Source organism: Anneissia japonica, unplaced genomic scaffold, assembly GCF_011630105.1.
Source record: "Anneissia japonica isolate Jap-2015-1 unplaced genomic scaffold, ASM1163010v1 scaffold1511_len2985839_cov193, whole genome shotgun sequence".
Classification (NCBI taxonomy): Eukaryota; Metazoa; Echinodermata; class Crinoidea; order Comatulida; family Comatulidae; genus Anneissia; species Anneissia japonica.
In genome coordinates, this window is record NW_022685291.1 from 1,576,078 (window position 1) to 1,591,015 (window position 14,938).

At 34.1% G+C, this 14,938-nt stretch overlaps 2 protein-coding genes and 1 non-coding gene across 5 annotated transcripts in view; 2 read left to right on the forward strand and 1 right to left on the reverse strand.

The window, feature by feature from the left end:
- Window positions 1–2,286, forward strand: part of LOC117110439 (rho guanine nucleotide exchange factor 33-like) — a 37,213-nt gene extending 34,927 nt beyond the window's left edge. For both annotated transcript variants that reach the window (XM_033253152.1, XM_033253157.1), the window contains exon 16: window positions 87–2,286. In XM_033253152.1, the coding sequence (XP_033109043.1) occupies window positions 87–240 (154 nt within the window). In that variant the 3' untranslated portion in view covers window positions 241–2,286. The remainder of the gene's footprint in view (window positions 1–86) is intronic.
- On the reverse strand, window positions 2,136–14,147 carry LOC117110456 (serologically defined colon cancer antigen 8 homolog). Of its 2 annotated transcripts, none has more exons than XM_033253173.1 (17): window positions 13,837–14,147; window positions 13,329–13,459; window positions 12,481–12,627; window positions 11,841–11,960; window positions 10,915–11,025; window positions 10,611–10,675; window positions 10,032–10,226; window positions 9,366–9,504; window positions 8,668–8,820; window positions 8,072–8,206; window positions 7,316–7,432; window positions 6,415–6,543; window positions 5,212–5,344; window positions 4,599–4,716; window positions 4,089–4,263; window positions 3,565–3,681; window positions 2,136–3,343 (listed from the first exon to the last, which is right to left on the reverse strand). In XM_033253173.1, exons 1-17 carry the CDS (start codon window positions 13,901–13,903, stop codon window positions 3,269–3,271), a joined length of 2,127 nt encoding a protein of 708 aa, XP_033109064.1. In that variant the 5' UTR covers window positions 13,904–14,147; the 3' UTR covers window positions 2,136–3,268. The 2 variants fall into 2 exon arrangements, with proteins under 2 accessions (XP_033109064.1, XP_033109057.1); XM_033253166.1 differs by having other exon boundaries at window positions 2,137–3,343; window positions 13,188–13,459; window positions 13,837–14,146.
- Window positions 14,148–14,424: 277 nt separating this feature from the next.
- Window positions 14,425–14,512, forward strand: Trnay-gua. The gene is given in 2 exon segments: window positions 14,425–14,461; window positions 14,477–14,512. It is a non-coding gene; the product is annotated as a tRNA-Tyr (tRNA).
- The last annotated feature ends 426 nt before the right edge of the window (window positions 14,513–14,938 follow it).

Sequence of the window (14,938 nt, forward strand, 5' to 3'; positions counted from 1 at the left end):
ACAATCCATTAAGTATGTACTATAATGTAATTATATACTATTAATAATATAATTCTATCAATGTCATATATTTTTTTTCAATCAAGAGGTCAGACAAGCAAAATTGTCCAGATTACTGAGCACAAAAGTGAGCCGGAGTTGAAAGAGAGGTCTGATGAACTTTTCTGCACAAGAACAATGCAGCCGGTGTTAGGCTCCACTTACCAGGATGAGAATGGAGATCCCTGTAGTACAGTGTAGCATTGTGGCAGGACAGGTGCAATAGATGGTGCTATTTCTTCCTTTGTATCAAAGTCTTCAATTGATTAAGAAGGTGAACAACTTTGTGATATAATGTATATAATGAATTACGGTATTTATAATTATTACAGTATTGATGAAATAAATGTCTTTCCAAATCTATATAAGGTGCATGGATGCTCTATCTGAAACTTTATAAAAATGTAAATAGATTAAGCTAAAGTTTTATGACTTTTTAAATACTATTTGAATGCTCCACCATTATGAGGCCAATTTTTATAATATATTTTATTGCAGGATAAAGTTCTCAATTTAGATAAAAATGATAAGTATACTCTATTGCTGAAAATACACACACTGAATTACGTATGAATTGAATAAAGATAATATGGGGGGCAACTTCATTTTCCCATTAGGAATACATTTTCCCCAAAGTATTTTGTACAGGTACTGTTAATTGATATATCAAACTAAAGCAAAATTCAGCAACACTAAGGCCTGTTTTCCACTAGGCATATTTATTTGCGCGAATCGAAAGCGTTGCTTTACTTCCTGAGCTCTGATTGGCTGCGCATTTTTTATGCCTCCCAAAAAGTAGAAACAGCACGAACTACCAATTTTGCTGAAGCGAAAAAACTCTGATAGAAGTGTGCATGCGCATGAACGATGCTTTTGATTCTCACGAATAAATTCACCTAGTGGAAACTGGCTTAAGGCAATTGATGTCCAGTGCTCTGAAGCCACTGATGTTTGAGAAGTGCATTTGAACTACTGACCCTCAAGTCCACCATTTAGTTGACTCTTCCAATCCAATTAACTTTCTACACATTTCACCCAACAATTTGTCACTAACCCTAGTATTAAAAAGCAGTTATAATGCTCATTGATATAGGAATATTGTTCTTATGCCCACAATTTCAAGTCTCAATGGTAAAGTCTGCCTGTAGAAAACTATGAAAGCATTAACTTAATCCTTTTGCACAAATATAAAAGGAAATGCGAGATCACTGTAAAGATATTGCCCAATTAGGAGGGCATAACTGAATAGTATTTTTCCGTTCCTCACAAAAAACAATTACTTCATAAATACATAATATAAATTTGACATCCGAAAACCATTTAGCTGGGTGCTCTTCATTTTTATACAAATCCGCTATGTTACGGATGATCCATTTCCTGAAGGAATACCACAAATGCTCAAATAAGCGCTGCGGCGCTTATAAAATTTTTGGAGGCTTCAGTGCGGCGCTTGTATATTGACGTGGCCCTTTCAATGACTGTTCCTGGGATATTACCTATCTCGCGTTCCCATAGTTCAGTAGGCTTATCATAGGTCCTATGTCATCGTAAATAAATGTTTATAAAGAACTGCTTGTGTGTTTGTTGTGTTATTTATTCATTTTAGTACTGTATACATTGTATTTAAAACCCTGTTTCTCAAAGTGTTTCATTACACACTGGGTAATGTATACTCTTGAATATGTGGCACTTAGCGAAAAAATCATGTTGGTGCGGCACTTATTGGAGCTTTTACAGTATATTTCTTTTTCATAAATGTATGTTAGTTTCAAAATAAATTTCAAATGCTGTAATTTATCACTATATAATATGGTTTAGACTTAAAAGAATGTGCAATAAATTTGATGTGTAAACTCATTTGAAACTGTCCTTTGCATTTTATTGTTTGATGTTTTAAGACGTTTGTTCTTGTACAGTACTGTATTCTATTTTAGTGCTAGTCATTGCCTGTCATTTTAATGTTTTAAATATTTTTAAATTATTTTATTAAAAGAACCCAAATGAGACCAGCAACACACACACACCCCCACTAACCCAGACAGAAACATTAAAATCAAGAATCATAGAATAACAAATCCATTAATTTTTAATTAATAAATACATCAAATCCTGTCACTGCATGACTTTTTCTCATGACTAAAAAATAAGTGTGTGTACTGTTGAATGTGAAAAAAAAAATCAAAAAAAATCTTTCATATTATGTTGAACTAGTAAACCAACAATATTAAAAGCACCTTGAGTTAAAAATGAAGATTAACGATTATTTTCATAAGGACACATAAAATGCCAATGCAGTGCTTCCGCGTAAAACACTGTGGGCTATTTGCCTCACAATAGCCATTTTGATCAGCTACATATGTATCATTTAACACATGTAAACCTTGACATGAACTCCCCCAAGATATACACATGCACGACCATTGTCCATAATCAATCCCAGGTGTTTTTACTGTATCCAAACTATTCCGACATTTGATCTGCAAAAAATGCTTTTAGCACCAATGTCACATGGTTTGTTAAAAAGATATTGCTTGAACTTGAGCAACTAAGGAAAAAAAACTAGACCTCTGCAAGGCACAAGGTTTCTATGCGGGCATTCGTGAAATATTGCAGTACTGTATTTGCGATGACCAGGGTGACCAACAAACGAAACCATGGAGACCTCAACCAAAAAAACCACTACATAAATGGTTCTGACAATGTTACATTTTGCAAGATATATACAAAAATTTCTGTAATATTGGTAAAATATAGTGCTCAAAGGACTTAGTAGAAAAAATTAAAACAACCGTTGCTACATTACAGCCTAATCATTTTCTTCTCATCTTTTAGTATACTTGCCCAGATGTACTCTATGCTATGGTGGTCAAATTCCTCTCTAAAATGGAATGTGTTAATGTTCATTGTGAGTTTGAATTCCAACTATTCATCCAACTTATCAGGTAGTTAGTAATTGGACCTACGTTTTGACAGTTGACCAATGGCTGATAGCAGCTTCTCCGATAATGGACTATGTTTATACTAATTTTGTGCAGTATACTTGTGCTGCTATCAAAAGCCCATTCTTTTCTGTATTGATTGCATGGATAATAGAAATATGCACTACAGAAATGGTAGACTATTACCATGTCAATTATATGTACAAATCTGCTATTAATGTAATATAAATTAAGGTTTTTTTTATCTTGGCACTGACTTGCATTGTGTAACCCAATCCTCTTGCAATCCGTCAGGAACCATCAACCATTGAAAGTGAGCTGTTTTCACTTCGGCTGCTGCCAGCTTTATTTCCTCTTGTTGAAATATGCAAAAAATTTAACATCATTAGGATACAATAGTATTTATAAGGCAGAAAAATACAGACTAGGCAATAAGCCCATACAGAACAAAAATATGATTAGGCCAAAAAAGTCCAGTTTTTTTCTACAAAATATGCTTAATGTTTGGGTTCATGGCAAACCACACAACGTATGCAATTGTTTTTTAAATTCAAGTCTTATCATATATTTAAGTCATTATACTTACAGATGGAATGGATGTTGGGCTGTATTTGTGATCTTGTGATCTTAAAAAGTCTACTTCTTGACTCAGAGCATGTCTCTCCTGCATCAGACCTGCTTGTTTTTGTAAAAGTTCATATATCTAATATAAACAAAGGAAATAATAAGAATATTGAAAGAAAATTGTCACAAACCATCACTGATGTTTTGAAAACAACTTGGATAACATGGAGAAAGGAAGAAAAAAAACAAGCAAAAAATTGTTTATTTAACAGTGGTGTATCTACAAGGGAGCATGGTGTGCCCAGATTTGATTTTGAATATTTTAAAACGGGGAAAGGTAGAAAAAGGGTGGTTATCTCATTAACTGTTCCCAAATTTTCGTCAGACTTTTCTGTCTGTGTTAGTCGTAGAACTTAAAAAATGTTTTTTTTATCTGGAGACTGGCTTTAATAGCTATTAAATCTTACACTATCCTTACATGCTCTCATCAGCTGCTAATTCTAGCTAGTTTTTTGTAGGACATTGTTATTATTATACACGAGTTACCTGCTTTCCACTTCTCTGACTGTGTTCGTCCATCTGTTCTAACCTAAGTTTCATTCGTTTGTGAAGACGTCCGTGATCCACACACTGTGCCTCAATCTCTGCATGTTGTTGAGAAAGACGATCACAACGTAAAGTCAATTCTGAATTTACCTGTTTCAATCTCCTTATTTCAGACCTATATTTGAAGAAATTTTAAAATCCAATGTAAACATTTTTTTTCCCAATTGAATCATGTTGTTGCATGTATACAGCAAGGGTAATAAAATTAACCAAGTAATTAAACCACTACTTGCATCAATGGAATTGAACAGACCCCTGTAAAAGCAATTCACACATCTAGTCGAAACTTACAATACTTTTTCCTGGAACTGTGGCCCACTGGGCAGCTGTGGCTACTATTCTGCAACAAACTACGCATCCAGTTATTTCTGCCTTGCATTTAAGTATTCTTACAACATTATGACTCTTCACTATATCACTCTACATGAATACTGTAATTGTGCAATGTACCTGTATTTATCACTAACTTCTTGAAGTTTTTCTGTCAGATTCGTTCCTTCATCTCTCAATTTGTTTATCAGCAAACCTTGACTGCATATCACATTCTCTAGTTCAGTTACACTACAAGCTAAAGTTAAATAAACATATATTGTGTGCACATAAATACATGCATTCATATTTGTTTTTGTCTATTTTTAATTGAATTCACAAAAAACAATGCCCAAAAACCACTTCTAGGTAAAGGGGATACTTTTTTTATTAATAATTTGTATAAGCCATTAAATGCTTGCACCAAGGCTGAAACAAAGCCTTGACCACTTCAGACCCTGTCAACGGTGCAAGCTGGGGAATCAAAGAATGGCCAGTGGAGATTGGTCAGCGTGTAGTTTTTACTCCTGACCACAAGTTCAATAACCATGATGTAAACCACTGTGCCAAACTGGCTTCTTAGAAACCGTTCATATTCAATGAGGCATTTTATATTCAGTGGATATACTGTAAAGGTCAACTCAAACAGCGTTGTATAAGGCAGCCCAACGCAATTTATTGCATTGTTTTAGTATTATAACAAAAATTAATTCTTTGTTAAATTACATAATAAAAGCTTGAAATATTTGCTTACAATATTTATTCTGAAGTTCATGAATAATTTGCTGTAATTCTTGTTCTCTCTGCTGTGTGCGACGTGTTAATGATCGCAAATCATCATTCCGGCTGCGATCTACTCCATCCTTTGCCATTTTCACAAGCATCAGCTGTTTATGAGAGTTGCAAGATTAAAATATTAGAACCTCAAAATTTAAATCTTTCAACATCTTGAGTATATACGTAAATGCTTGTAATATTCATTGAAATAAATAAACTGTAAAAGGTTAGTTATATTTTTTTAATGTATTCATTCATTCATCAAAAACATAAATACAGATAAAAAAATATGTAATATTAATCTTATACCACTGATGGAAATTGTCAATATTTCACAATAAGAAGATATAGGCCAAGAAGAATAGACCTTGAAAGATTCACTTTTTGAGGTTTTAATATTCATTGATTAAAACCTATCAAAAACATAAAACACAGATAAAAGAATAAGTAATTAATTATGTCACTGTAGGTTGTAGATTTGCTAATGCATTCTAAGTAATATTAAGCAATTAGTATAATTGCATATCATACACTAGTGAAAATTATTATATGAAGGTTAGATTAATACATTAAAAAAAAAACCATAACCACCCTTATATATTTAATTGCATCATTCACTAACATTATGAAGTAATGGGGTAGCCATGTTTTTTGAACTATATAATCAAGTGCTGTCTGTTATTTTACTGATCATTCACTAAAAATGTTCCAATAATAAATTTGATATAAATATAAAGATTGGATTGGATTTATTTGGTGTAAACACCAAAGCCCACAAAAGGGAATGGGAATGGGATGGGAATTGAACCAGGGACCAGGGATCTCCACGGTTCAGAGCAGTGTCTACCACAAAATTAGCTGACTGAGCTAAGGTCCTCTCATTAAAGATTAGACTGTTTATGGATATAAATGTATATCTACTGTATTATATTCTAAGATGATGTCTGTACTTATATAACAATACTTCATATTCATGGTAATAACACATATTAACATATGTCTATTTGTTTCATGCCATAAATTGCTAGAGAATGATGTCATGGATGCTACAGGCTGTTCTATGTAATGTAAGTGATATGTTCAAGGTTTATCATGTCCCAAAGACATCCAGCCTGAAAACATGTACAAGCTAGCTAGAGTACTTATCAATGACACAATTGAATATGGATTTATTTCTCACATCTCGTTCCGCTGTATTGCATCTCTCGGTTAATTTTATACTTTCATCTTTACTAAGAAGAGCTTGTTTTTCAGCATCATCCATTCGTCGTTTAACATCAGCCAACTCCGACTTAAGCCGTTCCTTCTCCTAAACAAATCAAGAGTTATAAAAAAATAAAATGTATTGTAATGCTGAATCTGCTTATTTTTGACGGATCATAGCTATAAATGTATTGATATATCAAACCAATAATGACCGATATTGACTTTTGCAAGTTTTTGCGAATCTTAAGTTTACTTTTTCACACATTACAATATATGAATTTCTAATACACATTGTGAAATTGTGTTAAATCCAGTGGTAACATGTGAATTGAAAATTTATTATATTCTTTATCCACCATGTAATCTTATAATCAAATGTAAGGCTGCTAATAAACTTAGTATAGTGTATAGTAAAATGTGCAAATTCAAAGTATAAATAAATATGAAGAGCAAAATATTATTGTATAGAAGACATGCAAATACATTAATTTATTTTACTTGTATTTCAATGAAGATATGTATGTATGTTTGGAAACATGACAAACATCAATATTCACTCATGTAATAATAATAGTGTATTTATTATTATTATTATTATTTATATTATTTATATACGGCATTTTCTTTGCAAATCAAAGCGCTTCTTTTCCCTGGTCACTGGGTCCACATGATTAAATTTTGCTGCTGGTAATCAGCGTAGGAGCAGGCAACCCCACCAGGTACCCATTTATACTCCTGGATAGAGAAAAGCAATGCAGATAAAGTGCCTTGCTCAAGTACACAAGCGAAATGTACAGCTAGGAATTGAAACCCCGACCTTGGGATTGGGAGACCTGACCGTTCCCGCTGTGCCAAACCGCTTGTACCATATTTACCTGGAGAAGTTGCTGAATTTCAAGTGAAGTGGTCTGCCTGAGTTTGTCTAGCTGCCTGACAGCTTCATCCCTCTGTATTGTTGATGAAGCACTGGTTACCTTTGCATCATGAGAAACCTATATATACACAGTGATGAAATGAAATGCTGTACACTCTAAAGCCTTGTCCAAAAATATGTGTGCCTAATTATGGTCATAATGACATCACATCATGACCATATATAGGCACATCATGATTATATATATGGGCATACAACAGTTTTTTTGTAAAAGCAAATTTGATAATTTGGACAGAGCTTAAACCATTTAGCATTAACATACATGTTCAATCAAAATTAAGAAAACAATACCAGTATTTTAAAGCAGTGCTTTATACTGTAAAACCCCTATTGAAACAATTGGTCAGGAATAACTAGGTAACACACTGAGTTTACAGTTCATGATTAATATATTTCCAGTGGGGACAATTAAAACTATTTAAAATCTGACATGTGAGTATTAAAATGTTTAACCAAAAAATTTTTATTTCGAAATAAAACGTTGAAATGAAAAGAAAATAAAGTTAAGGAGAGATGAATATAAGATATAATAACAAAAACACAATCCAAAAGAAACATATTCACATAATTATAAATACTTTTACATGTATTATTTATAGAGTTTATGCACTGCCAACAATGCTTGACTAATTTGATTACTGTAGTTAAATCAAATATTACATTTAATATCAATGTTACCATTTCCTTATAAGCCCACCTGAGTAATATTCATGGAATGCTGCATTATTTGTGATTTGGCTTGTTCTAACTCTGTTGCCATGGCTACTTTATCCCTGGAAACTTTCTCTACTTGATTCTGCATTGATAAATTTTCTTGCACCCCTTGTGCAATCTAAATAAATAATAATGTAAAGACTTTAAATAATATAAATGACAAAACAGATGCTACAAATCTATTGTCTGCTTCAGTAAATGTCAGAGAAAAACCCATAACTCGCAGCGTCATTGTGCTGAATTGCGTACAGGCATTGTTAGACTCTACCTAGCAGCCGTAAATAGGCAATTACAGTAGCTATATGTTCACATCATTCCACAACTGGGGCTGGCTTGCCAAGGTCTATATGCTTATTAAACATTTATTTTTAATTGGAATAGTCTTTTTCATGTTAGCTAATTTCATCCTATTAGAATAATATGGTTCTCTGATTTGCCTTCAAGAAGAGACGTAATAATTTACAATACTGTATAACATTTATATTGTGTTCGACTAAGTATTTTAAAAATCTGATGATCATGTAATGTATTTTATTTTGTAATATTTTTTAAGGTTTTTATAACGAGCAAAGCACATACTTGTTGTTGAAGCTGTTGCAGCTGCTGTTGACACTCCTTCCTGACTAGTTCTCTCTCCACTGAGAGTTTGTGTTGATGTTCTGAGATCAGTTCTGCCATTCTCTGTTCACAATTCATTAGATCTTCAGCCAACTGTTCTCTTTGGACTAATGCCTGTAAACATTAAAATTAAACTATTGTTAAAATGACAATGAAATATTTCTATAATGTATATGTTTCATCAACAATCTTGACAGGTCCATTCCCAAACTGCAGTTCTTGTTCTGTTGATTGATGATGAGGATATTTAACCATCAAATTTTACTTTAAAATTTGGAATATTAACAATAATGCCATGAAATGTTGACTCTGATTAGGCTATGAAAATATTGTGTTGCCGAAGCACAGTAATTTGAAAATCAGTGTCAGTTGTCCAGGCCAAATTCTAGGTTTATTGCCAACCACCATTCACCCCATACATTTTGTTAAGCAAACACAGGGCTAAAGGGTACAATTTATGGTTAGGATTTTAAGTTTATCTGCTCGAAAGTGGACGTATGACACATCAAAATATACATCTTTTGGTCATACTATCATCTTTCATAACTGTTACATGACAGACATAGCCATCTTCTGAACTGATTGAAATAATGTTAATGAGCAAACGCAATTGGCAAAAAGTTACATCTAATAACGGTTACCTATTCTTATATGCTAACCTGTGTTTTCTCCAGCTGTGATTCTTCCAGCATTTCTAAGCTCTGTTTCACCTGCGTGTACGCTTCAGTTTCCTTCTGTCGCATCTCTGCCAAGCTTGATTTCATTGTCGTTACCACATTCATAAGATCATCCCGCTCCCTAAGCAAATGGCAAAAATTAAATTTAAGAAGAGTTAAGCTTTCAAAAGCAAGATAATCTGATTGCAGATTCTGAAAACCTGTCCTAATGTTACCCAGAGCAGTAATTTTTAGCAATGAATCTTTTTCTTTAAAAAAAAATGTTAGGTCAAGATGAAAGAAAAAAAAAACCCCATGCAGAAACCAAAAAGGGGATTGAATCGTATTTTCATAAATTACATGAAGGAACATTTTGGTGGATTTGACTATAAATCTAAAAAATTCACATGAGGATTTGACATGAAATAACCCTGGTACAGGTCTCCCTTGAATTAAAGACCCCTATAATGAAAGACCACCTCCAACTAAAGACCACTTTTCCGTGTTCCAAAATTAACAAATGTCTTTTATCTTTATATTGGAAATAGAGACCAAAGCTGCTGAAGACCATGGAATCCCGGTTCCAAAAGTGGTCTTCAATTGGATGAAGATCTTTATTTACTTAATGGCTATATATTTATATTACCCAACACTTTGGTATCAACTCACTTTGTTATTGAATCCAACATTTTACTTTTGCCATCCAAGTGTGTGGCGACAATAACTGCTTCATGCTGAGCGCACCGTATACACATTCCCCGACTCTCGGGCTCATCATCCTTACCCAGAAGACTTAAAGATTCAGACATACGTAGTTTACATCTTAAGTCATCACAAAGTGCTTCACATTTCTTGAGCTCATCCCTGTGTCAACATATAAACACATACAGTAAAAGGTCTATTTTACGTACCCCTTATTACGTCATCGTCGATACAAGGTGTACGTAAAACCGTGGGTTCATATAACTGGGTTAGGTACAAACAATGTTCTACTGTATTTATTTTTATTGCACCAAAAACAGTCATGCTTAATGGTACCATAGAGAAAATATTTTCTCTATGATGGTACCATGCTACTACTTGTTTGACAGGCAACCAAGCCATATATTACAGGTAATAGGTGTTTTATTATTATTATTATTATCATTTGAGGTTAAGTGGCAAGCAGCTAAGCCAAATTGATTGCAGTATTTGTTTCATTTCCTATGACTAAAACTGTGACATTAGAACATGGCAAACGACACTCACTTTGTGTAGGTTAGTTGAGATTCCAGTCGCTTTGTTTTGGTATCATGGAACTGCTTCACTTTTTCCTAGAAAGAGGCCAAAAGAAGGCATGACTAAATAATTAAAATAATTTAGCATTATATAACATACCTCAGGTTAACATAACAGCTAATGTTACATCAACAACAAAAATGGAAGAGCACAAGACTTGAATGAATACAAACAGGCATTCACACTCTCACACACTATTTTTTGCATAAATTATTTCATAAATACCTCATGCATAAATACATGTATTAATCACACATATCTATTGTAAACATACCAGTTCTTTTTCCCATTTAGTATAAAGTTCTTTGTTCATTTTTTGTTCTGGATCCACGTCCTGGATATTTCCAGGTTGCCTACTGTATTCTTTCACCTGCTTATCTGACTCCTAAAATAAAGATAAACCATCAAAAACAAAATCATAAGAGCACTTGTCCATAAATATCAACCAATTTCTGTAAAAAGTGGCCAAATGCAAAAAAAAAAAAAAAGACAGAAAAGAAAAAAAAAGATCACAAAGGTTTAGTGAGTAAGGGAACAGTTAAGTGATTCTTTCAAAGTTATCGTACTATTCAGATATATTTCTCTTATTCAGACACACAAAGTAAAGTTATTGTTGGGTTATGACACAGGTGGGCAAAGTGCGGCCCGACAGCAATTTTTTTTGCAGCCCGTGAAAATGAATTAAAAACCCTATGTGTGCGGCCCGCCAAGCAACACTGACTAGAAAACACCAACCATATGTGAAAAGTAACATAAAACTGAGAATAAAGTGGTGTAAAAGCAATGCTTGGAGGTATTTGGAAGCGTTCACTGGAAATATTAAAGTTTGGGTGTGGCTCTGGAGGGGAAACATTATTTGATATGTTGTAGAACTGATTTTTCCCAAGACAGAAAACAGTTATTTGATGGTTTGATCAAATCCTTGAGTCTCGCGACCATCTAATTAATTTGGGCGACACAATTTTGGGTGACAAACCATAGATACATGGTCAGTCTAATCATGGATACATTCAGTGAAGACGACAGTGATGCACAGTAGTAAATTATGCTAAGATATATTCCTGATGTTCACATTTCTGAGTGGAAAACCATCCTGGGTTATATTTGCTTGGGCTTTATTTGCCCGGCTAAATTACTACAGTACATGAATTACTGGACTGAGAAATATTACATAGGCTTTTGCATCTGTTGCAAACTCACCTGTGGAAATTGCTGAAGATCCAGCGCAAGCTGTACCACACTGGTCTTAAGTTCTTCGTGTAAGTCATTATTTTCTTTTAAAATTTCATTAGTCCTGTGTTTTAGTGTAATCATTTCTTCCTAAAAGAGTATGTCAAGAAAGCAAAATTACAATTATTGACTTTGGATGACCAGATTATTTTTTGAAAACCCTACTTCAAAAATTGTCTTCACAGAGGGATACAAGGTGCTGGTAATATTGGTCATTGCTTCCATAATTTAATAAATCAGCACAAAGTGTAACCTCCTCCACTCCCTGGGAAGTCCTAATACAGATTAAAACATGCAATGCCACATCATACTGCGAGGTACCAGTCTATACTCAGAGGGGGAGACAAACAGGAGAAGAGCCTTTGCAGCTAATATGTGTTTGGTAGAAATTAATTTTTAAACCGTTAGATTTTAAACCGAGTAGTGTGTTGAATGGCTATCAACAAATTTCAGTTGTATAAGACGAAAATAAGCATGACCAAAGTTACATTACCCTGGGTAGGCCTAGGCATATGTCAACAATAGACATGAAAGTGGCTGATACAGTATGTATTAATAGCTGATTTTAATAAGCATCAGTACTGTATATGGTCAATATGAAATCCATTACCTTGCAGAATTTGAGATCACCTTCCAGCTGCTGTATGTAGGAACTCTGATTAGTAATCAACGGAATAAGCTCCTCAGATTTTGGCAGTGTGCTACCAGTGTTGCTGGACGATGTCATTGATTTTACAGATGTCAAAGGCAAGTCATGCTGATAGAGAAAATGACAACAATTAAAGATCAAAGAATAATAATGTTTTTGACTTTACAATAGTGTTAACAATGACAAGAATAACCCTGATATTTATAATTTAAAATAAATTAACTCAAGCAAACTTAACAATGATCAGCAAACAATTAGCGAAAGTATTGGCAAACAATGTAACATTTAAAAAAATTTCCTTCACATTCAACAGCTAGTACACTCATCACCTATGTGATGGAATGATGCATTATTGATGCCTAGGGGTGGAGTTGTTCCTAGTTGTGAGAATAAATCCTGCTGTGACAGGAATTGATTCCAGGAACCCTGGATTAGATCTTATCACTAAACTAATCACCTCCACTCCAAACATGACATATAAATTAATTTTAATTAGTTATTTTTATTTAATTAATATTGTATTAATTTTAGACACAAGAAAATATTTTGACAAATTTGATGTGGGTGTTCTGATAAGCTAATATTTTTGAATGGGGTATAAAAAATACTTTATTTTAAGAGTGGGAAACTATTGTTAAAAAAAAATAATATATAGAATTTTAATTCACCATTTGATGTAATATTGGATTCATTGCATGTTGATTTCTAGGGAAGCTTGACAACCTCGTATCAGCATATTGCTGATTCGTCCTTTCTTCTTGTTTTGTTAGCAATGACTTTAAACGCTGCACAGGACTGCGATAATCTACCTTTTGTTGATACATGTCTGGCTGAATGCCTTGAAAGGCAACGGAGTGACCAGGTGACCTCTTCGGACTACGTTCAGGATATGGTGTCCTAAATGCTTTGGTTAAATTATCCAGTGATCCATGAGCTCGTTCTTTGTAAAAAAAAAACAAACAAAAAAAACAAACAAACAAACTTGAAATTAACTGTGAAATAACTTGGTCTCAGTGGAATACCACAAACTATTTGTATACAAATTTGGCGCCGAGTTGACATTTAGGGTATTGTTTCTACATCCTAGCCTAAAGTGGACAAGCAGAATACGGCTATCCTAACCTAGGCCTAGGCCTGGATAAGTTCACACAGCTCAGTGAAGTGGGCTATGCCTAGCGTTGTAGGTCTAGGGCCAGGCTAGTAGTAGGCCCCCCTAGTAGTAGTAGGGTAGGCTAGGCCAAGCCTAGGGCCTTAGTTAGTTAGGCTACTTTGTCTTTAAAAATAACATAGAATAGGCCTACTAGTTACTGCAGATACCTCGGAGAGTCTTTTGATGATCTGAAGAAGGAGCTTCCCTTATGGTGATATCTCCATACGACAACATTCCGCAGTTTGTAGTAAGTCAGCAGGTATAAGCCTAGAAGCTAAGCACCTAGGCTAGGCCTAGGCCAGTGAAGTAGGCCAACGCAGACACGCACCGGCGGGGAGCTGAGGAGGATGGAATGTTGTCACTTCACTCACTCACGTACAGCTTCACTTCAATTCTTCTCTCATGGTAGTTTTGCGTTGAGCCTAAATGTAACTAGTTTAAAACGCTTTATAAAACGCATATTGCGTTAACATAAACGTTTTTAGAGGATGGGCCTGTAGGCTAGTGTGCAACGCTAACGCATTCCAGTATGCTGCCCTCTGTACTCGGTTAGCATTACGAATCTCGTAATTTTATGATTTAATATGAAGTTAAAATCAACGTTAGGCCCTACGAAGAAATCTTACGCGCTATAAAGGATAACAAATGTCAAGAAAAAACGTAATCATGATTACTCAAATGATGCCACAGATGCTATCAAACTATTGCACAATTATATCCTTCATAGTTGTAAGTCTACCATTCCTGCCAAGATTCCCTCGATAGCTCAGTTGGTAGAGCGGAGGACTGTAGAGTTAACACAAGGACATCCTTAGGTCGCTGGTTCAAATCCGGCTCGAGGGATTTTTTTTTTATTTGTGTTTGTTGTTTAGCTATCTAAATAATATATTTTTTCCAATTATAAAATTTAATAATTGGCATTTTCAGACGATTGCTGTTTCTATTATTGGCTGCCTTTCATTTATTTCGCCATATACAATATAGAAAATATTAAAGCAATCGGTCATTGGGTCCAATCAGATTTTTTTTTCTCTTGTGTTTGTTGTTTAGCTGTCTAAATATATTTTATCCAATTAAAAAATTTAGTAATTGCCATTTTCAGACCATTATTTTTTCTATTTTTGGCTGCCTTTCATTTATTTTGCCGTATACAATATAGAAAATAAAGCAGTCAGAAAAGCAATTACACTGTAGGATACAAAAGAAAATGTTGGTCTCTGACTCTCCACAAGGGTTGGTGGGGTGGTATAACCAAAAAGTAAAATAAAT

Excerpts from the sequence above, each read along its gene's own strand:
- LOC117110456 (XM_033253166.1), bottom strand. The coding sequence starts at position 13,903 with ATGTTGTCGTATGGAGATATCACCATAAGGGAAGCTCCTTCTTCAGAT. Across the intron at positions 11,026-11,840 it reads ATCTTCAGCAATTTCCACAG|GAGTCAGATAAGCAGGTGAA; the intron begins GTGAGTTTGCAA and ends TCTTTATTTTAG. Across the intron at positions 3,344-3,564 it reads GCCCAACATCCATTCCATCT|ATTTCAACAAGAGGAAATAA; the intron begins GTAAGTATAATG and ends AATTTTTTGCAT.